The sequence below is a fragment of the Mirounga angustirostris genome, unplaced genomic scaffold (genome assembly GCF_029215605.1).
Source record: "Mirounga angustirostris isolate CCGP_5_RB_7025 unplaced genomic scaffold, mMirAng1.0.hap1 SCAF_9, whole genome shotgun sequence".
NCBI lineage: Eukaryota > Metazoa > Chordata > Mammalia > Carnivora > Phocidae > Mirounga > Mirounga angustirostris.
In genome coordinates, this window is record NW_026991717.1 from 51,963,549 (window position 1) to 51,986,806 (window position 23,258).

Consider the following 23,258-nt stretch of genomic DNA (forward strand, 5'->3'; position numbering starts at 1 on the left):
GCGAAGGCTCTGGCACTACCAGAATGGTGCAACCTCTAAAGCAGAGTGCATCTTTAGAGTTAATTAAGGGAACAAGACCTGGAACCTGGGTTTGAGTTAAACAAGTTAGGGGCAAGGGACACTTGGCCCAACATTTCTTTGGAATGAAGCGGAACTGAGAACTGAGGAAGCTGGATGGGCATTGCTGCAAACTGGAGATAGGAAATATATTATCCTTGTACACACAGCAGCACACATCTCTGAAAGACGAGCTCATCCCTGAGCAGGGGGTCTCTGGCACTGGCCCTGAGCCTCACAACTACCCTTTCAGCCTCCTCCAGATTTTGCCAGGCAAATGAAACGAGCAGAACTCCATAGTAAATTATTTTGTTCAGCCCTCTGTCTTTTTATGAAAATAAAAGGCAACACTTTGTCATTTTTAATCATATAAGCAGACAATAAACCTAATTTCGATATTGATTTTTTTTCCAGAATCAAGTGATTTTGTGCAGTGTCTGTTTTGTTTCCTTTCCAAGGAATGGCCGCTCGCTGGTAGATTGTGCGGGTATAACGCTGAATCTACCCGAACCCCGGAGATTATCTGAAACATGCAGTTGATTGTGGACTTTGAAGCCGGATATCTGAGAAGCACCTCTTCCTGGATGGCAGGAAGTTTGGTTTTTGTCTAATTATCTAGATAATGGTTTCAACTGGGCTACCCCCAGAGCCCTAGGATAGATTTAAGGCTCTCAGCTGGTGCTTTTAGGAGTTTTGGCCTCCGAGATTCACTTTGTTTAATTTTTTTCAAAATAAAGTCACATAAATAAAAATAAAAACCCAAGATTCTTGCTAATGTCAGGGGCCCAGATGGCACTGTGAGGAGCGGTAGCAAGGGGAACACACTCTCCCTGTTTGTGAAATTCCAAGCCTGGGAAAGAGGTGCCACCAGAGCTGGCTGGACATGGGCCACTGCAAAGGCTCAGCCAAAAGTGTCAGGGGATACCAGTTACAGCAAAAGGGCCTAGAGAGTGCTCCCTCTGAATTCTGGAGCTCACTTGCCTTTTTCCTTTTTCAAAAACAAGATTATTTGATGTCAGTGCAGAATGGAGTTGGCACCTTTCGTTGGAAAGTCTTGAGGTGCAGAGAGGTGGGCCAGGCCTCCACCTAACTATGGAAGGAGGAGGAGGAAGGAAATGAGGGAAGAAAGCTGCAAAGAAGAAACAGTAAGAAGTGGAGAGGGAAGAAAAAAGAAAAGGAAGGGAGGAGAAGATTAAAAAGGAGAGGTGGAGAGGAAAGAACAGAAGAAGGAAGAGGGGAAAGAAAGAAATAAACGAAAGGAAATGGAGAAGTGAAAAAGGACAGGAAGGAAGGAAAAACAAAATTTAGAAGATGTAACAAAGAAAAAAATACAAAATTACCCCATCCTTCAGAGGGAAACTATAATTGACCTGGAACACATACTCAGCTCCAGGCGGCTCCTACTCCCTCCTGAAATGGAGAACAAATGACAGTCCCAAGCATAAATTAAAAGCCCCCCAACTTCCTACTCCAATCCAAAAGACTAACCTCAGGACCGCGATGTCAGGGGGGACCCACCCACTACCCTAGCATTTTCCGCTATAAGGAGGCCCTTATAATCTGCGGGGAGGGGTCGTCCTCTCCTCCCCACACCCCACCCCCGCCCCCTCCCCGCCTCCGCTTCCAAAGGCCTCAGACCCAGCCAGTGGGAGGAAACCTGGCGGCCCTATGCCCCTCACAGGGGGATGGAACCTCGGGCCTGCGAATGACCCTCGGGCTTTGACCTTTCCCGCCGTCCTCCAGGGTCAGTATTTAACCTTTCGCTCCCGGGTCCCTGGCCCTCGGCTGGGGAGAAAGGGAAAGTGGGTCGATATTTGGGACCAGCGGGGTGGGGGGTGGGGCGGCGCCTAGGCCGAATTGCTCGTGGATGAGGCCCAAACCAGAGCGCTCGCTCCTCTCCCAACGCGTATGAAACCGAGCCTCCAGGATCCCGCGCTTGCCCGGCGCTGAATGCCAAGGCCCAGTTACAACCCGTGCCTGGTAAAGAATCTGCTGAGGCACGGAGGAGGAGAACGGGCGTCATTCCCAGTTTTCCTGCCCTGTTTGGAGCAGTTTCTCTTCATCCAACCTACTCCCCTCTCAGACATGAGCCCCCGTTTGCATTTTGGGGATCCGGAGAGCCTTAGCCAGATGTACTGGAGGCAGTGCGGAGTCAGACTTGTGAGCCTCCGCAAGCCCGAAGTGTTTGACTCCTCTCCGGGAGCGGGTGCCAAGAGGACCAGTGAAGAAATCGGGCCAAAGTCTTGGCTGCGGGGCCCCAACGACCGCTTCATTGTCCTCTGGAAAGCAGAGATCAGCCTCGCTCCGGCTCCATTCCACTAACTTCCAAAAGCGCCAGCAACCAGCGCCCCAGAGAGCTCTCCCCGCGGGGGTGGGGGAAGGTGGGCGGCAAACCGGAGGCTACAGAGGCCCGCGGAGCGCCCCCCACCCTCAGCTCCCCGCGGCTTGGGGTTTTCGCGGTCTCCCCAGCTGGAGCCGGGGCCGCCAGGAGCCAGAGCGTTAGGTTCAAATGCATCAAGACTCTGAAGTCATTTATCCGGTTTCATAAATAATTTTCTTATTACACTTAAGCCCGATTCCTGCCCCCTTCCCATTTTTATTGCGGGGTTTCAGCGGCTAAAAAGTTTCTAAGTCGTGTGGGCCGTTGTTTTCCTTTTTCCATCATTAACATCATTAATATACGCTATCAATAACCCTGTCGTTCAGAGCCGAGTTTCACGGTATTGATCCACGCAGCTATTCATCTCTGCCATGCAAGACACGGAATAATTTTCGCATTACAGTAGCTTGGATTTGCTTTTAATTCATATTTAAAGCTGCAACCGGCTCGGTGGAGCGCTCTGCGAAAGACTAGAGGCGCCTAATTAATAATAAGTTAGAAACGAAGGAAGGCACTGGCGAATAAATAATTAATACAGACATCTATGTCTCTTTGAATATTGCTCCTTTAAAAATTTAGACTTACCAGGACCATACTGTAAGTCTGCAATTTATATTGCGGGGATGATTTAAGAAAGCTATTTTTTTTCCTTGAAATACAATACTAAATTATTTACAGTGTTTTGCAAACCTAAGTTCCTTCATTAGCTAGCCCCTCCAGTTTGTTCCTTCCAGGTGGAAAACACCGATTTTTTTTAAATAATCATAATAAGAATCATAAAAATCTCCCAACAAAAACCGCCGGCTGCGATGAGCAGTGGGTGTCAGCGGTGGGGGCAGATTGGCCTGGAGAGTCATGTATGGACTCTAGTTCTCCAAGGAGTTGGGGGCTGCCATATAGGGGAGTTTTGTTAGGGAAGGTAAACAACAAAATCCAAAGTATTGAGCAGCGACTTTGGGTATTTGCTGGTGCCGGTAGGGACAGAGTTTTAGGTAAACTCAGAGTCCTCAAAGAGCCTATGGAAGGGAGGAGGCTGGGATTTGGAGGGTTCCTGGTTCTCCCCCAATGTAAAATGATGATGATGATGATAATGATAATAATAATGATAATAATAATAAATCAGGATTTCTAGAGAAAAGCTATTGAAATCCAGGACTGGATTCCAGGTTAGCCAGGAACTACAGTAGGTAAGGAGAAACAACAAAATACAAGTGGGTAGAAATGACTGAAAATCGGACACAGTTTTTGTGTGAGAGAGACTAGGATTTGTTTGCAATATTGTTAGCAATATTGATTTTTTTTTTGTTACTTGGATTAATGTATGTTAAACAGGAAAATACAGGCATTAGTCAAGTACATTATAATCATCTATTGTTGAGAGCAAAATTTCTCAGGTGAGTGCCAGAGACTCGAGAGGCAGTTGCAGGGACCTCAAGACCACCAAGGCCTAGGTTGGGGCAGCTGGAGCCCCCAGGGGCTGGCAGTGTGGGGAGAAGGAAGCTGCTTTACCTCCAGCTCACTATTCTCCCCCTTTTAGAATTACAGCCTTATATTTAACCAACCCACTACCCAGGTGCGTCAGGCTTGACCTATCTGCTGGGTGAAATGATGATTAGAGAAAATGAGAGGTGGAGGTGTTCTTGGCCACCCGGTTCCCCCAAAATTCCTCACCTCCCCCTCCTATCTTCCCTACAGCCTCCTAGCCCCGCCTCCAGGTGTCTTGGCATGTAACCCTCGGTACAACACTCTCGGGTCTTGACCCAGGGCTAGGGGCTCCCACATCCCAGCGCTGGTATGCTGAGGTCGGGCGGGGCGCACAGCCCGAGTGCCTGCACAAATACATGCACACACACAGGTTAGGCCTGAAAAAAGACAGACGAGGTGGAGAGGGAGACATGGGAGCAGCTGTTGACAAGCACCTGCAGACCTTCCCAACCTGGACCCTTGGACCTTGAGCGCCCACCCAGCTCAGAGAAGCACACCTCAGAGAGACGACACATCACACACACACACACACCCCACACCAATCCATACCGACGCCACCCCTCACAGGCGTCCTCGAGGACGCCGCCTTGCCCCGCTTTCGTGAGTTGGGGGCCAAGGCTGTGTTCTCAGCTCTTCTTCTCAACGCCCCTCCTGGGCCCTGGGTCGCCACATTTATGTGGCAAGACCCTGCGACGCACGCACGCCCCACCGCCCAGGTGAAGGTCTTTGCTGAACTCCAGTGAAGCTAAAGGGCATGCACAGGAACCCTAGGGCTTTGGATGGTTCAAGGGGAGAGGAGAAAGTGAGCTTCAGGGTTAGAGGGCGAAGTCCCAAGGCAAAGATTTCTGGGCGCCTGAGACTTCATAATTCTGAGATGGTGAGCGGGCCAAAGGCTCGCCCAGAGCACAAGGGGTCCCATACTCTGAGGATGGGTTCCCGTGCTAGTCACTTGCCAAGACCAGCAAGGCGGACAGGGCCAGATGGGCAAGAAAAGACAGAGGAGTGGAAAGTATGAGGGGAAAGGACAGACGAAGGAAGGGAGGAAAAGAGGAGACTCAGCCTGGAGAAAACAAAGGACCCAGCGGGGGCAAAGCAGACCATGGAGAGAAATGCAGGCAAAGGGTGGGGAGCCCGGAACACCGGCATTTCATTTTTAAATCTTCTAGGTGTCTGCGGGTCAAATAAAGACAAGGACAGTAACGATTATTCTGTTAAATCTATGGTACTTGACTGCGCAAACACTAATTGATTAGACACCAAAATGATTTGTTTAAAGAGTTTTCCTTCCCAAGTGCAGCTGTTCTCGGGCCCGGGTGGACGTTATCCTACGAGGCTGCAGAGAAGCCCACCAAGTGGGCTGTGTGCCCGACCGCAGAACCCGCAATCTACACGGGGTAGGGGGTGGCTGGTCCAAGCCTCGCCCGCCTCAGGTTAGAGGCTGGGCCGAGACCCGCGACTTCCGCCCTTCTGTTCTTCAGGGCTGGAGGATGGTGCACCCGGAGACAGTCATGAGACGACTTTGCCCTCCACCTGCCCCCCTTGCTCCGAGTTTTACTCACTTCAGGTCGCTTTGACTTGCACCATAAGAGACCCTTCTCCCTTGCCCCTGTCCTCCCTAGCCCCCAGCCCTGGTACCTTCTACCCCCGCGCGGGTGGCCAATCCAGAACAGAGCCCCAGATGGGTTACACTGGAAGAGGAGCCTTAACCATCGCCCAAAACTGAAAAAATTCGTCGCCCCCCTGCAGCCATTATAGGTCTCCTTTGTAATATACTTCAACCGTATAGAGATAAGACTAAGAAAGAAAATCTACTGAAGGGTTGGTGAGAGAGGGCCAACTCTCCAGGAATAGAGCTGACTGCGTCCAGCGCCGGGTCCTCTGGCCAGAGCATCACCCGGAAGCTTTGGACCCTTCCCGTGGCCCCCCCGGCCTCAGGACAGATCATCTCCCTTCAGCGCTCTCCGCCTGAGGCCTTAAAAAGCCCTCGCCAAAGTGGAATGGATTTAAGCCCAAGAGAAGTCGCCTCTATTTTATAAAATGGCCCAGGAGAGGAAGTAATCAGAGATGCTCCAGGACGGGTCTGACGTCGTGAGACCGCTGCCTCTCGAATCTCCCAGAACGCAATCTTCCAGAACGCAATCTTCGAATCTTCTAGAACCCAGAGTCAGGAGGGGTTGGCACCCTTTACCAGTACATCTTCTCTTTGGGATTTAGAGGGGGTGGGTAAGAAATGAAACAGAGTACATAAGTAGAGAGTTATATATATTTTCATACACATACATACTTATGTCATGGGCAAAAACCATAATTTAGGTTGTTAAGCTTCCTTTTTTCCCTTAAAAAGGGGAAAAAAGTTAACCTAACAGAGGAATACAAACTATATGCTAAATAGAAGATCAAAGATTACCGAAGAGGGGTAGAATAATTGGTTACCACTTCCTTGGCCTCAAGAGAGTAGGAGAAGCCAATAATTTTTTTAAAAAATTATTTTCAATAGTGAATCACCAGGTCACTTTGAATTTTTTTGGTGTTCTATTCTAAGCTAACAGCAATTTTCTGAATAAAATTTCTGCAGAGGTGTGAAGAAGGACAGGAGAAGCCTGGAGGAAGCACCCAGGATCAAATCCTTCATGGCACAGTTACCAAGTTCCGTACCGTTGCCAGACACCAAAGAAATGGTTCCTCACCACGAGTTTAATTCTAGACTTGCTACAGGCATCAGAAATTCTGGTAAGTTCCATTCTGAGACTCTGGCCAAGGAGTCAGCCTCCCCCTAGAGCCATGGATGGGGGAATCTGCCCCGACACCAGGTTTGCTGTTTGTGCGGTCAACAAATGGGAAGTAAACATTTGATGGCTCAGGGGGGCTAGAAACATTTCTTTGGAATGGTCCTGAAAACTGGTCCTGAAAATAGATATGTTACATCTCTATTACCCACAAAAAGAACTAAGGCAGGAACTCTGAAACTGATGGAAGGTTCTGAGAGAATCTTGTGTGGCCAGCATTTGGAAAAATGGCCTTATTTTCAGTCGCTTTTCTAAGTATGGTGGAGTTGCCTGGCAAGCTGGACCAACTCAGTAGAGGAAGGATTGAGCCTATTTTTCTTTCTTTAATTTTCCTGCAGCTACTCAAAATCTAACCAACTGATAGTAAGCCCTCCCCTAAAACTTCTTGGCTGGTATAAAAAATTGAACAGCATCCTGTGATTGCATACACTAACCAAACAAGCAGTTTTAAGGGACTCCTGCTTGGTCTCTAATTCTTTCATTTCCCATAATGCAGGCATTGTGCTGGCACTGGAAGGGGGAAAGGAAGAGAGGAACAAAATGATGAAAAGCTATCCCAGCCCTCCAGCAGTTGGCAATCCATCTAGTGTCCCTCCCACACATGTACACACATGTATATTCACTTTTAACCAGGCCATCCTTCCCACTCATCACACATCCTTAGTAATAGGAAAATTTTCCAAAAGGTCAAATAAAAATACAATGTTTCTTTAAAAATCACTGCAGTTCAGTCAACTACAGGTAAACAATGGTAATGAAAGGCATGAAAAGCCAAGAAAGATTAGGGAGATTTGCAAACCAAAGCAAGTCCTGCACACACATTAACTCAACATAGATCTTTCCTTTGGCTTCTCCTTTAGGGACCAACACTGAACCAGACCCCTTTTCATGGGGTTTGTGGGGGCAGTGTTGAGCTCACCTGAACTCAGCCCTCTTCAGGTAGGCTCCAGGGGCCCAGCCGGGGAACCATACATGAAGAAGGGTTTCCAGGATCAAGTCCCTAATAACTGACACAAAGAGAAAACCATGAACAATTTGTGCACTTAGTGGTATTTATTTCTTTCTTTTTAACAAACTGTCTTTTGCGAAGGGAGTTGTCATAAGGGCAAATCAATCCTTTCAGAGGTGATTAAACTGGGGGGTGGGGGGAGAGACACAACAGTTTAGCTCAAAGGTAGCCTGCTACTGAAACCCATTGTTCGGTCTTATATGAGAGCTACATGCTCTGTGTTGTAGGAAAAGAGAACAGAAACAATAAGGAACCAAAGATGCAGCTTCCCACCAAGATATTGTGATCCACTAGGCAGAAAATACGTTCTATGCTTTTGTGGCTAGGTGTATGAATAGTTAGTTGTAGATATAAGTTTAAATAGAGTAATTCTGTTTTCTGAGCTCCTTTATGTCAGTGTGTTTCCCTCCCCCAATTTTTTCTTCTCTGGGGGCTTTAAATTCCTAAATATTCACTGTGCAGGTAGACACTAAGTCTACCAAGATGGATTCCCATTTCCTGGGCCTCCATGGGCATTATTTGGACAAGACAGGAGTGCCTCTGCTGATGAAGCCAGCCAGATTAACCAATCCCAGGACGTGGCCACTTTCAAGGAAGTCAGGTTGGACTGTACCCACTGGCCTTGACCTAGTTGGATCATGATGTTGCCCTGGTTGTGCCAGGGAACTGGATAAAGAAATGAGCCTGCTCGTGCCTTAGCTGGTAGGAAATTTCCCCCAAGGATTGGCTGGCCCAAGTGTTTGCCTAGGGGACTCAGCCACCAATACTCCCACCACCCCAGCCCTGGCCTCTCCTAGGGTCTAAGAACATTTTCAGCAGAGACACTGTTGGTGGGCTCTGATTCAGTGAGTGCCCCAGGAAAGGAACATACAGTCTAAGTTTGGCCCAGCGAAGGCTACACACACTTTGTTCCACATCTAGACCCAGAAACCCAGGCTCGGAGAGGCTGTCCCCCATTGTGACCACTGTTCGCCCGGGGCTGAGGCTCGGCGCTGACCCGGTCGTAACTGCCAAGGGCTGGACAATGGGCACATCTGTCCTTTCTCTGAGGGATGAAAGCACCTAAGCAGACACGGCTCTGCCTTTTGTTACGGATTTTTTTTTTCTTTCTTTTGTAAATGAAAGAAAGCCTCGGCATGTGGTGGCCGGGTGTACGTCCCACACTGGGGGCCTCCCCACGCGTCCCCACCAAGCCCAGGACCAGGTTCGATTCCAGATTGGAGCGTGATTGTGGGAAGCGGACAATTATGCCCGAAGCTGAATTGATTTTCAAATCTGGAGGCTTCTCGCGGGGACGCCGGGAAGAGGGCGTCCCTACGGGCCAAGCGGAGACCGGCGCGCCTGGTCCACTCTGCCGGCGTCAGTCCTTCCCGCAAGCAGCGGCCTCTGGGTGCTTTACCAGGAGGGTCATAGAGGAACCGCAGGAACAGCCCAAGCCTCGGCAGCCCTACCAGCACACAGAAGTTAACGTGGGAACCCACCAGGGCACTCCCCACCCCCAACACGCGCGCGCGCGCACACACACACACACACACACACACACACTGTCATTCGCGGAGCAGCACGCCGCCTTATTATCAGCTGAGCTGAAGAAGGACCCAGGCGGCGGGGGACAACGAGGTATGGCCGGGGCCAGAATTCTTGGCACGAGCGTTCCCCTCTCCGGCCCGTGGAAGAGGAAGGGTGGGCAGAGGGTCAACAGTCACCAAGCTGACCAAGGCATTTATTTGCTTCTCCTCCCTCCAAAACTGCCAAGCACCTGAGGATGGGGAGAGCGCGGGCTCCCAGAAGCCCTCTGGGAAATAAAGCTCGGTAGGCCAGGGTGGAAGGAGTTACGACACAGGCTGAGGCTCCCCGGGCAAGCTACACCAAGAGGCAGCAACTGGAGAGAAAGGTGAGGACTTTCCATCTTGGCGCACCACCCGGGATGGGAGCCCGGCAAGTGCTGCTGGGTGAGCGCCCACCCCAGCCTGAGAGCCGAGAGGGGCGTAAGTCTCCTGGGGTTGCGTTGGCTGCCCCAGGTTGCGCTCCACGCCAGGCCTTCGCACGTGCGCGCCGCTCCAGGGCCACCCGGCGCCGCAGTTAAAGCGCGGGGGCCCCCCCTTCATCATTTGTACCGGGACGTCACGGGCCGCGCGCGCTGGGGCTCAGGGGGCGGGGCCGAGCCGCGCGCTTGCGCGCTGAGCCCGGCGGGCGTGAGGGCGGGCCGCGGCGGCGGCGGCGGCGGCGGCGGCAGCGGCGGCGGCTGCGGCGGAACCGCGGCCAGAGTCTGCAACAGTAACCGAGCCATGGCTGGAGCTGGCCAGCGGCGCGGGCAAACAGCAGCCGCGGAAGACGCACGGACTGCGTCAGGGGAGCTGGGGGCCTCAGAATTCTAAGAAGGAAAGGGGCGAGAAGGGGCCAGGGGCGGGCGGGCTGGGGGCGCCACGCTCGCCCAACGGCACGGATCCTTTTTGGAAATTAATATTTAAAAAAAAGCCTAGGACGCAGAGGGTAAGGTGGGGGCAAGAGGGAAGGCGAGACACACAGAGAGGGAGACAGAGCCCCACAGTGAGAGGAAGGAAGGAAGGAAGGCAACAGTCGCCGGCAGCCGATGTGAAGACCGGACTGCGTGCGCCCTTCGCCGCCTCTGCCCGGCCTCATCGATGTTGTGTCCGCCGCCCGCTCGCCCGGATCACGATGAACGCGCAGCTGACCATGGAGGCGATCGGCGAGCTGCACGGGGTGAGCCATGAGCCGGTGCCCGCTCCTGCCGACCTCCTGGGTGGCAGTCCCCACGCGCGAAGCTCCGTGGCGCACCGTGGCAGCCACCTGCCCCCCGCGCACCCGCGTTCCATGGGCATGGCGTCCTTGCTGGACGGCGGTGGAGGCGGCGGCGATTACCACCACCACCACCGGGCCCCCGAGCACAGCCTGGCCGGCCCCCTGCACCCCACCATGACCATGGCCTGCGAGACTCCCCCAGGTATGAGCATGCCCACCACCTACACCACCTTAACCCCTCTGCAGCCGCTGCCGCCCATCTCCACCGTCTCGGACAAGTTCCCTCACCATCACCACCACCACCATCACCACCACCACCCGCACCACCACCAGCGCCTGGCGGGCAATGTGAGCGGTAGCTTCACGCTCATGCGGGACGAGCGCGGGCTGGCCTCCATGAATAACCTCTATGCCCCCTACCACAAGGACGTGGCCGGCATGGGCCAGAGCCTCTCGCCCCTCTCCAGCTCCGGTCTCGGCGGCATCCACAACTCCCAGCAAGGGCTCCCTCACTATGCCCACCCGGGCGCCGCCATGCCCACTGACAAGATGCTCACCCCGAACGGCTTTGAAGCCCACCACCCGGCCATGCTCGGCCGTCACGGGGAGCAGCACCTCACGCCCACCTCGGCAGGCATGGTGCCCATCAACGGCCTTCCTCCGCACCACCCCCACGCCCACCTGAACGCCCAGGGCCACGGGCAGCTCCTGGGCACGGCCCGGGAGCCCAACCCTTCGGTGACCGGCGCACAGGTCAGCAATGGAAGTAATTCAGGGCAGATGGAAGAGATCAATACCAAAGAGGTGGCGCAGCGTATCACCACCGAGCTCAAGCGCTACAGCATCCCACAGGCCATCTTCGCGCAGAGGGTGCTCTGCCGCTCCCAAGGGACCCTCTCGGACCTGCTGCGCAACCCCAAACCCTGGAGCAAACTCAAGTCCGGCCGGGAGACCTTCCGGAGGATGTGGAAGTGGCTGCAGGAGCCGGAGTTCCAGCGGATGTCTGCGCTCCGCTTAGCAGGTGAGCGGGCCAAGGAGCTGGGCGCGTGGGGAGATAAGGGATTGGGGAAGTTAAAGAGACCGAAGGAGGGAAGGAAGAAGAGAGCTGGGCACGCATCATCCCATCCTCCTTTCCCCAAAGGGAGGTGGGTAGTTCCCTGGGCCTGGAAGAGCCAGCGAGGGCTCCCGGGAGCAGACCGCCTCCTCCAGGACTCTGCATTGGTCTGTGGTAGGCTCCGGGAGCTGAGCGGTACGGCCTGGGCTAGTGCGGGGACGCATTTGTGCTCGGAGACTGCTGGAAGCGGTCACGGCGGGAGGTGAAGAGAAACCCCTGCACCTGGCCGGACACGGTCTGTGAGTCGCTTCTCAGCTGGGCACTCCGGGTTTGGGAAGAGGGAGACAACGCGTGTGTGGAACTGTCCGCAGATGCTGTCAGCTAGTAGCCCTGGCATATACCCGGGCGTTGGGTTGGAGCCTGCCGGAGCCGCACGCCCACGTTTGGCTGAACTTGGTGCGGTGACCCTCCACCCCCACCCCCGCCCCCGCTCTCACTGTATTGGCGTGAGGCAGGGGTGGGAGGGATGGTGAGCACACTCTGAGAGTTCCGGTAAAAGGTTCCGAAGCCGCGGGAAGGTGTGTGTTTGGCGCCGAAGCTGTTTAAGAGTTAGCAAGCACTCTGCCCTGGTAACTGGCTGTGGAAAGGAGAGGAAGGCAGATGGTGCCGAGGTAAGGGTGAAGGCGGGGGGAGCAGCAAGGGCGCTTACAGCTGAGCCCAGGGACCGCCTTTGCTGCCGACTCATTTACGACTGCACATTTCGTTTTATTCCTCTGCATGGTTTCGAATGTATCCCCATGCATGGGGTTGGGAGTGTGGACATGACTCCCAAGTCTGCGAGCAGAGGTCTCCCGGCCCCAAACCCGGAGGCCCGGGTGTTTCCGAGTTGAGCTGGAAGGTCTCCATGGCGCTGCACAGACAGCGCCTAGCCTTCTGAGCCTCTCTAAGTCAAGGTGCAAGGAAGGCTCCAGGAAGCTGGCCGAGGGGACAGCTTAGCCCAGTCTGAATCACACCAGAGATTTCAAGCTGATTTGGCGACCCCTGAGGGCAGAGGACACACGGGGAGGTAGAGCCAAGGGCAGCCGAGGGCGGACCCGGTTTGATGAGACCCTGCCGACTTGATTGACTCCAGGGTCCGTGCTACTCCCCCCACCCCAGTCTCAGGCTGGTGCCCTGGCCTGAGTCCTGGCCGAGGAGAAAGGTAAAAGCCGGAATGAGGGTTTGTTAATTAACTGATCGTTCTCCATTAATTCGTCCCTGGAGAATGAGAGACAGTCAATCCGCTCAGAGCCGGGGGCACTGAGCCGTTTCACAGTCTAAAATCAAAGCGAGAGGCCAGAGCCCCCTCCCCCACCTCATGCAGGCCAATGAGAAGCTAGAGGGAGGCAGGTGCCGGCGTGCCAGTGAGCCTGCGGCGGGAGCCGGAAGCAACCTCAAAGCACTCTTTGGGTCTGGGCACTGTTGGCCTCCCTCCCGCGTGCCCCAGTTCATGAGCCTCTGCCCTGCCAGGTTTTCCAGCCCAGCCCTGTGCTCCCTGGTTCCAAGCAAAATCCCCACGCAGGCTACTGCAGCTTGTGCCTGGAAGTCAGGAGAGGTGGAGAGAGGAGGACAGGAAGGGAAAGGGGGAAGTTGACAAGGTGCCCTCTGGGGCTCCCATGAATCCATTCCCTAGCCCTGTGTGCATCCACCATATCGCCTCCCACCCCCATAAGCTGACTGAGACTGGAGGGCAGCTCAGGTTCTAGAAGGGGTGGGAGAAACAGATACCCTTCTCCCTGACTGCACAGCCTCTGCGGCACCCAAAGTAGTCAGTGCCTTTTCACAAGCCCACGTCAGGCTCACGTCCAGCTTGTACCCAGGCAGTGCTCATATAGGCCTGTCAGTGGGGTGGGGAGAAATGGAGGAAAGGGTTGGAAATGAAAAGGGACTCCCCCCCCAAGCTTGTTACCCCCCACCTAGTGAAGGTGCTTGCTCGAGACTTCAATGACCGCCTTTCCCCACTGCCCGCAGTCGCCCCCTGGAAAATCAGGCTGACAGGTACTGTTCAGAGGTGACCCCCGGCCCTGGAAACCTGGCCTTGCGCTCGGATCAGCGCGAGCGCGCTCTGACCTACACACGTGGGCGCCACCGCAGGGCTGTTGAAGCGGGAGCACTAGTACTGAGACCCTCCGGTGGAGGCGTGGGCCCCATGCCAGCCAGTGCTCACCGGACCCAGGACACTCTGGCACCCAATAGCCTAAGATGAGTCCAGCTCGCCCGAGGCACGTGGCCTTTTTCTTTGGAAAAAATAAAAGGAAAATCGGAGACTCTGGCAGAACAAAATTTGGCGCCCAATCCCAAGTGGAATCGCGTACTAGGACCCGGATGGAGCGTCGAGTATTTAATTTTCCTTTCTTTAACTTAATTGAAGGGGTGGGAAAGGCTGGGATGGGGGCACTTGTGGAGCAATCCCATTACACTGCAGGAACCACGACCTATTTTAAAATCACCAAAAAACAATGAGCCTTCCCTTTAACATTTTCATTCGGGGGTGGGGAGCGAGGCCGTTTTCTGGACTCTCCAAATGATCTCTAGTAGGCCCAATTACAGATTTAAACAAACGCATTGCAGGGCACTTTGGCCAAGGCTGTGAGACATTGCCTGCGCCTCCCCACCAACGGCCTCTACGCACAGGGGTGCCCCTTGCAGTTTGGCTCGCTGTTACACTAAAGACCCCTCAACCTTGTCCTTACCCCTCGGGCGGTTCCTTCGCTCATTGGTGAAGAGTGGCTTCTCCACGCCCGTCCCTGTACACGAGGTTCCACGAAGCCTGTTGCAGAGAGTCAAAACCTCCACACTTGGCAGCATGTTTGGGGACGCGCCTTCTCCTTACAAAATTACATCGGCTTGGTGGAAGATGGGAAACAGGAGGAAATTCTCACCAAATTAACTACCTTTAAAAAATCAATACATGTTCCCTCAATATAATACTTGCTGCTGCCCCATTACAGTGCAACTAGGCTCCCAGCCACATCTCATCCGAGGTGGGGTGGGCGGGCTGGACTATACAGGTGGGTGGGCGCCTCCCCTCTGAGTGGGCACCTATTAAGACTTGAAGAGATTAGTTTCCAATTAAAGATTTCAGAAGGCTTTGGCCACAGTAGGGGAGCGGTCAGCGTTTGAAGAGGCTGCAGCGCGCACCCACCAGAGGGTACAGCACCGCGGACCGAGGAGGCAAGGCCCAGCGGGTTGGGCAGGGGTGGGTGCTGGGCCCCTCCGACCCTGGGGTACCTGAAGGAAGGGTACCTCCAAACAGCACCTGGGAGACTGCCTGGTGTCTGGCATCTGGGACTGCGCCCCCTTTCTGTCCAGAATTTGCCCCAGAACGACCTGAAGGAGAGCCGGGGGGTGTGGTGGGGGGGATGTTCGGCCCAGGAGGTGGCCATGAGAAAGTCTCGCAGGGACCAACCTGGGTTGTGTTTGCCATAAGTGGCCTTGCGGGCTGGTTGATTGATAACTGGCCTCCACGCAAGTCCATTTGCTTTTTGTTAATATTTATCCTGGTGGGTGACATTTCAACTGTCCCTCGCTTCCCTGGGCCAAGTGAGACAAGAAGTAGGAGTGCAGTGTTGGGCCTTGGGAACCTCACTTCCCCAAATCTCAGACTCCTGGGCCAGGAGAAAAACCAGGACTGGGACTCGGGAACTGGAAGGGTTCCTGGGCCCAAGAGAAGACACCAAGCGGACTGCTTCCCTCTCGCCCCACTTCTCACACAGTGCAGCTACTCCCAGCGGCTGCGGTTTGAACAAAGAGCCTGCGGGGCATGGCCAACCCCTTTCCCTCACAGTCCCAGAGCCAGGGGGACTGCCTGGGAGGAAGGTGTGGAGGGGAAGGGAAGGAGTGCCTCCTCCAAAGGCTTAGAGTGGCTTCCTCCCGACTTGCAATGGTGGGTGCAGCCAGTTGTCAGGAGGAGTCCCAAAGAACCCCCACCCTCTGAGGGTGAATGGTGGCCATGTGCCCAGGTAGTGGGCTGGGGACCCCCCCCCCAACACACATACACCAGCACAGCAGGAAGCGAAAAGTTCTCACTCCAGTCACCAAAATGCTCTTCATGGGCCTTTCTCTCAGCTCATGCCTGACCCCTTGAGAGTTTGGGGACAATAGTTCCTTCTTACAGTCCCCACTAGGGAGCACAAACCCTAGTGAAGGGAGGAAGGAATGCCTAGTGTTAAGAAGTGTGCATATGGTGAAGATTGGAGCCGACTATTTGACAATGGTAGGAAGACCTGCTTCTGAGGCTTGAGGAGGCCTGGTAGTTATTGTGTGGTGACCCTAGTGTCCGCACACAGAGGAGGGATGCCTGAGACAAGTAACCCCATTCTGATGGTCCCACCAGTGGGTGCAGCCCCAAACGCCAGGCCCCTTAGAAATGCCCAAAGGGTGATTAGGGCAGCCAGAGCAACCCACTGGCCCCAGGGCTGTAGTGGTCACTAGAGACCCAGGCCCTGCCATAGCTATTTTGCAACTGGCACTTGGGACAGACTGTGCCAACAATACCAGTTGTAGCAGCAAAGTAACTCAAAGCCCAGGCTGCATCTTTCTTCATCTTCAAGCTTTGATCCTTAGTGCCCTGCAGGCAGCTGGCATCCTGCCCTCCCAGATGCCCTCCATGGGGCTCACCTTCTCCGGGGAACCTGATGGGCTGTGTGCTGAGATAGCTCCACACGCCCCCTGCGGGCTGCTGCTGGCCACCAAACAAGCTCTCGGTTCAACACCCTGTGAAGAGGAAAGGGATGCTTGCTGTGGCTTTGTTTTTACAACATCGTTGTACTGGTGATTTGCAAAACAGCAACTATTTTTTGATAGGAAATGGGTGTGGAGGAGGAATCTATCTTGGTCCCCAACAATGTCTGGGTATTACCCCACTGATGAGACAAAATTGCCATCCCCCCAAAGTACACCCCAACTCTGACCTCTCTCAACAAGATGCGCGTTTGGATTTTCTATCCAAATTATAGTTTTGCTGGCATGTTTTTATTTGAGGAAAGCAGGGTCAGAGTAAAGAAGGTGATCCTGGTGGGTCTCGCGTAGTAGGAGTAGGAGGTTGGGGCTGGAGGATGTAGTAGTGAGAGCGTGGATTAGTGGTTCCTTTGTTTTGTTGTTTCCCCTTCTAACTACCTGACAGGAGTCAGGAGGCAGCCCTGAGGCTTTGAGCTTGGAGGGCTTTGTTTTCTCTCGTGTGGGGTGGGTGAAAGGGCCTGTGTAGGCTGACAGGCCTGGAGCCTTGGTGCGGTGTCAGGACCCTGGACAGGGCCCCGCCAGCGCTAGCCTGATCCCGTTTCTCTGCTGCTGGAAAGTGGGTAGAATGCCTTTGAAGAGTTGTAGTAAGGAAGTGAAAACTAACAGCTAATATTCTGAAGTTTATGAGAAATCTTGAGGCCCCGCCAGGAATATATACCAGCACAGTCAAGTAATCAAAAAGATCAAACCTATCCTCGTCGATCAGATGATTGATCTTTTCCTCTCTCCCCGGCAGCTTTCTCTGTGTGTCTGAGTACACGTGCACACCTGCTTATAAAATCGGAATTCGAGTCCCTATGGGTGTGACAGGGGTTGGATCATTAAGCTAAAACGTTCAATTCAGTCCCTTTGATCTGTGCTGGGGAAAATCTATAGTCATCTCTAATCTACGAGGTCTTTAAGAAGGTTGTTACATGAGCTGTTTTGATGTCATCATTTCCATGTTCATGGCAAATTCAGCTAATCAAAAAGACATTGCTACCCAAAGTTCTCAGAAGAAATAGTTCTTACAGAGTGTATCCGTAAAATTTATTCTTGATTTCATTGTAAGAAGGAAAATCCTCAAGTCTGATGAAGTTGGGTAATTTAAAAAGAGGTTCTCTGTGTCTTGCTCCTCAAAATCCATAGTTAGAAGCCTTGCCCTTCAAGTAAGTGCTCAGTGCTCTTTGTAAACTCTGCATATTGGAATAGTTAAACACCAGGTTAATGCTTTAAATCAACCAAGGAGACTTGATGGATTGGATGAGAAATGACTAGTTTCATTCCAATTAAAACAGCAGAATTTCCACACTCTTGGTAAAATGGAATGGTCCCCAGCCTAGGGTAGCAATAGAAGAAGAGTCTTACTGAAGTCATGGTAGTTAGGATAGATTTCTCATAATTCTGGATAAAAGCATTCAACAAGTATTCATTAAATACTATTTTCATAATGTCTCTATTTAAATAAGATGAATAAGCACCTTTGGGAGAAGAAAACCACTATTTCTATATGAAAAGTGTCAGCCTCATAGAGTTCAGTAAAAAGAAAAAACTGATTTCTTATGCATGTGAATTTATTGCACAATCATAAATTCCTGTCTTCTATCAATAGATTTGCACATGTTTTTATTTTGTGACAAGTAAATACTAATGAGGTTTAATTTCCTCTTGAAGTGATAGGATTGGATTACATGGTTAGACCAATCACAAGACAGTCTGATGATTTGATACAAACATAGGAATTTATGTTTTATCACTGAGTCTTGCTATAGATTCATCTGTCTTATGTTCCTCCCAAAAAGATGTTACATTATCATAAAGTTGGAAAAAAATTAGCTTCTAGAATTTTTCTTCTCCTTTAGATGAGACAGTTTGGTAAACCAACAGCTGAACAGAACCAGTCCCTGAAATACTACCCATCCAATTTGTCATGGCATTTGTTAAGGAAGGAGCTTATGTCTGTTGTGTATGTTCTGTTAGTCAGGTCCTGTACTAGGACATAGATGTTCTAATTTAATATTCTATTTCAGTGGCTCCCACATCTTGCTCCATGTTGGAATCACTTAGGGATCTTTACAAATATGATTCCTCGCTAAAACCCAGGCCACGACCTAGGCATTCGGATTTTTAAGAGCTCTGAGGTGATTTTAATGAGCAGCACAGTTGGGGAGCCACCAGTTTATGTGGTGGTTACTATTATTTTCCCTGTTTCTATGTTCACTGAGGTTACATAGCTTATATCTGGAAAGCACTGATACACTGAACTCAGCTTTCCCTGCTCAAAGCCCAGAACCCTCTTACTCTCCACCCTGTGTGCTAGTACAGATCCACCAGGTCAGTGGACCTAGAACGTGGAAATGTCTGATTTTACTATCATAAACCCTTGATCTAAAAAGTGCATAATAAAGGTCTTGAAACTGGAGAGTGTGTATCCTCCGCTGCAACTCTCAAGGAAGGTTACTTATGGAAATTATTTCTTTTTTACTCAAGACTTATGAGAGACTCTTTATTGCTGTCTTTTGAAGAAGCAGCCAGAGGGAATGAAAGGCAGTATGAGAGCTAGACATGGAACCCAAGTCTCCCTATCCGTTCGTTCACTTAAACAATTATTGATGGGCAAGAACCAATCATTAGATGTGTTCTGTGGGTAGGACTGGTCCACTGGGACTCCTGCTTGGAGGAGGGCCCAAAGGCCCAAACCTCCCATACTTTCAGGCATTGGTGTTCTGAAATCTACATTTGCACAGCAATTACATTTCTTAGCTTCAGATCACTGCCTGTCTTGCTATTCCAAGGTTGCCTGTTACTCATGTTTTAGGACTCTGCACAAAAAAATAATAAATTAACTAAAACTCTGTATGTAAGTTGGCAATCATCCAGAGGATAACTTAAAATCTCCCTCAAATACTGGGTGTTTACAGTTATCCATGTGTCTCTCATTTTCCTTTGCATATGCCATAGGGTACACAGAATCGACAGTTTCTGAAATCACCACTTTCGTTTTTGCATCTGGTGATGATCTCATAGTCCCAAAGAGAGGTTATCAAAGGAACACAATAAACTATGAGCTTTTCGCTTTCTTTCCTGTTGTCTTCTAAAAACAGATCAATGGCGGGGGAAATTAAATAAATAAACGAGTGAAGCGCGCCACCTAGTGACCTCCGTGCTCACTGCAGGTGAAGTGCGTGAGAGGAGTGGCTAAACGCAATTCAAGTATTGATGGAGTCACAAAATCGTTCATTAAGGCAATTTAATCTTTGCTATTAAATGTCCTTTCAATTCATTTGGGATAATTAAGATGCAGTTAAAGTGATTAAATTCTAATTACTTATGCTAGACAAAGACATATTTGTCACACTAATGCGGTTAACTAAGGACTCAGAAAGAAAGTTAACATTTACTTCAAATGATGCAACTGGAAAAATCAGTTCCTCTTTTCATCATTAATCCAGCGAGCCGGGTGATTATGTAATGGCACTACAAGCTCATTAAGTAGGGGAAGTGCTGATTAAAATGACTGCTAGGAGGAACCCCTGAACCAGGAGCACCTCGATAGTTCGGTTAGCATGCCTAGCAAAATTTCTTGGTGTTCTTTCCTTCTAAGCCCCCCACCCCAAAGTAACAAGCAGCTCCTGAGTTTTATCCTGACACTTAAGAAAGGGCACCTCAGGGGCGCCTGGGTGGCTCGGTCGTTAAGCATCTGCCTTCGGCTCAGGTCATGATCCCAGGGTCCTGCTTCTCCCTCTCCCTCTGCCTCTCCCCCTACGTGTGCTCTCTCTCTGTATCTGTGTCTCAAATGAATAAATAAAATCTTTAAAAAAAAAAAAAAAAGAAGGGGCACCTCACAGAAAGCCTTTATTGCCAGCCTACAGACATTGTTAAACCCAGAGATATTTTTATGTGGTAAGTGGATTCTCAGCATAGGGAGGAGCTGGGCAGATGGGCTGGGGAGGGAATTCCTGAAGTCAACAGCTCCAGAATGAAAATGTCCACTGAAGGCTTCTGAGGCCACTTCCCTTCACATAAGCACCCTTCCCTAGGTCCACTTTTATGGCCTTTGATGTGAGGGGACAGATTCCTCTGCACGGGATCATGCCCTGTTTGATTGTTATGCACACTCTGAAGACTGTAAGTCTACCTCAGATGCAAATCAGTCCTTTTTAGTATTTTTCGGTATTCTCATGTAAAGCCATCTGAGATTATATATGGAGTTACTGAGGTAGTTTTACCATAATGTCCACAAACTGTTCCCAGCCTCTTATGATAGCTTAATTATGAGGGCTCATAAGAGGGAGATGAATTGAAACAACTGAATTTGAAGTTTGCCTTCCTTGCAAAAATGGCTTCCTTATCCGTGTTTCCTTCATAAGCAAAGAAGCTAAAGTTACTAAATTCATCAGTCACATAAGTCAAGCCACTACCTTTAAAAAATAAGTTGGCAATTATTTGGATACTTACAGTTATTATTGATTTAATAGATCATGTTATGCCATCATACACTACTAAAACAAACAAATTAAAGTTAAAAACCCTGGGCTAAAATCAAAAACCCCAGAGACAAGTTCTCATACTAGTTAACTCAGAGAACTTGTCATTTACCCTTTCTGAGGCCTCAGTCTCCTTAAATATAGAATGAAGGATTTGGTTTAGGGTCCTTCCATGTCCCACCTTCTATGATTGATTGTCTTCTGGGATGCCAGATTGTCCACGGCAAAGTCTCTTGTCTCTATTTAGTGCTCTGTCCCGAAGTCAGGGTTCAACAAGGTGTAAGGTCCAAGGGCTCATCTCCTGGGCAAAGTCTCAGATCAGGTTCTACTGTCACATGGTCAAGAGAAAGCAGCCCATCCAGTCAGGAGTGCCGCCTTCTGGCACAAATATGCTACAGTTTGAGATTACAATTCCCGTGTCCTAATAATACAAGTTGTTGGTGAGGAGTTAGATCAACAGGAATTTGTACACTGCTGGCTGGTTGGGAATGTAAATTCGGACCATTGCTTCCAAAGATAATTTGGCATTGTCTCATAACCCTGAACCTATACCTATCCAGTGGTTTTACTCTTTGGCATATACCCTAGGTAAACTCACAGACGTTCCTGGAGATGTGTACAAGATTGTAGCAGAATTGTTCATAAGAGCAAAGAAGCCAGAAACATTCCAAACATCCATTGACAAGGGACGCATAAATTGTGATATATTCATATAATGCAGTAGTATACTGCAATGAAAATGAATGGGCCACAGCTATATACAAGTCTTAGGAACAATGTTGAGTCTTAGGAACAACGTTGAATTAAAAAAAAAAAAAAAGCCATGGAAGATCACATCAGAACAATACCACTTTTCCAAAGCTCAAAAGCAAGCTGTGCTGAACAATTTATTGTTTGGAGATACATAAGTATGTGGTACAGCTATTTAAAAAAAAACAAATGAATAATAAACTCAGATTCCATAGTGTGGTTACCGCCGGTAGGGGAAGGTCAGAAGATAAGTAGCTTTACAAGCCAGTGATATTGTAGTTCTTTTGTTGGATCTGCCCTCACAAGTGTTTATTTTGTTACTAGGCTTCCTATCTTAAATATCCATATTGTTCCTGGAGGTAAATATTTTTTAATTTTAACATTGGAGAGGAAAAAGATTGTTTTGTTTTTCTGGTTCCCCAACCCAAACAGCTTGGACCAAACAAACCCCACAGCATTTGTACGCAGTTCCTGGCCACGTACTAAACGTCAGCCCTCCTAGAAATTATGTTCTGCCAATTGTGGACAGGACATAAGACGTGAAAGAGGATGTTTATCTCAGCATTATCTACAAGAGCCAAATTATGGAAACAGCCCAAATGTCCATCAACTGATGAACGGATAAAGAAGATGTGGCATGGAGGCACCTGGGTGACTCAGTTAGTTAAGCATTTGACTCTTGATTTCAGCTCAGGTCATGATCTCAGGGTCATGAGATCGAGCCCCGCGTCAGTCTCCACACTGGGCATGGAACCTGCTTGAGATTATCTCTCTCCTTCTCCCCACCCGCCACCCACTTGCACACTTTCTCTCTCTCTAAAGATAAATATTTTTAAAAAAAGAAGATGTGGTATGTACATACAATGGAATATTACTCAGCCATCAAAAAGAATGAAATCTTGCCATTTGCAATGACACGGATGGAGCCAGAGAATATTATGCTAAGTGAAATAAGTCAGAGAAAGACAAATACCATATGATTTCACTCCTATGTGGAATTTAAGAAACAAAACAAATGAGCAAAGGGAAAAAGAGAGAGAGAGGCAAACCAAGAAAAAGACTCTTAACTATAGAGAACAAACTGATGGTTACCAGAGGGGAGGGGGTGGGGGTTGGATGAAACAGGTGATGGGGATGAAGGAGGGCACTTGCTGTGATGAGCACAGGGTGATGTATGCGAGTCTCAAATCGCTATATTGTACACCTGAAACTAATATTACACTGTGTGTTAACTAATTGGAATTTAAATAAAAACTTTAAAAAAAGCGAGCGAGGAAATTTCATTAGATATGGAGAGAGGGGTCTGTTTTTCATTCATTTGAGCACCAGCTACAGCAGTGGTGTGCTCAGTACTGGAGATGGCATATACAGCAGATTTGTCCTAAGACTCAGTCTAGTGGGAAAAGAGACAAATAGCTATTCGTTTCCTTCTTGATTATTTTGTGTGTATGTGTGTGTGTGCCAATGAAGAGAAGTTTGGGGTGTGATGAAAGGACAGTTTTGAAGATCTGGAAAATGAATAGGACTTGAGGCAGAAATGGAAGAAGAGGTCCCCAGGCAGAGGGAACAGCAGTATGTGAGGCCCTGGTTGAAATATGTTTTGCAGAAGATTTCTAGAATCTGAATTACTATATAGCTGAAAGCTTGTTTCTTCCCTAGCACAGCTAAGTGACATAATACCTTTCCATCAATAACAAAAGTGTTCTCAGGCACCTGGGTGGCTCAGTTG

At 50.2% G+C, this 23,258-nt stretch overlaps 1 protein-coding gene and 1 long non-coding RNA gene across 2 annotated transcripts in view; one reads left to right on the forward strand and one right to left on the reverse strand.

Annotated features, from left to right (window-relative positions):
- Window positions 1-1,321: 1,321 nt before the first annotated feature.
- LOC123862327 (uncharacterized) lies at window positions 1,322-15,003 on the reverse strand. The gene is made up of 3 exons (XR_006795197.1): window positions 14,983-15,003; window positions 14,267-14,419; window positions 1,322-1,467 (listed from the first exon to the last, which is right to left on the reverse strand). It is a non-coding gene; the product is annotated as an uncharacterized LOC123862327 (long non-coding RNA).
- ONECUT1 (one cut homeobox 1) overlaps window positions 10,246-23,258 on the forward strand; it is a 36,304-nt gene continuing 23,291 nt past the window's right edge. The window contains exon 1 of the mRNA XM_045901895.2: window positions 10,246-11,501. Coding sequence (XP_045757851.1) covers window positions 10,397-11,501 — 1,105 coding nt within the window. The 5' untranslated portion in view covers window positions 10,246-10,396. The remainder of the gene's footprint in view (window positions 11,502-23,258) is intronic.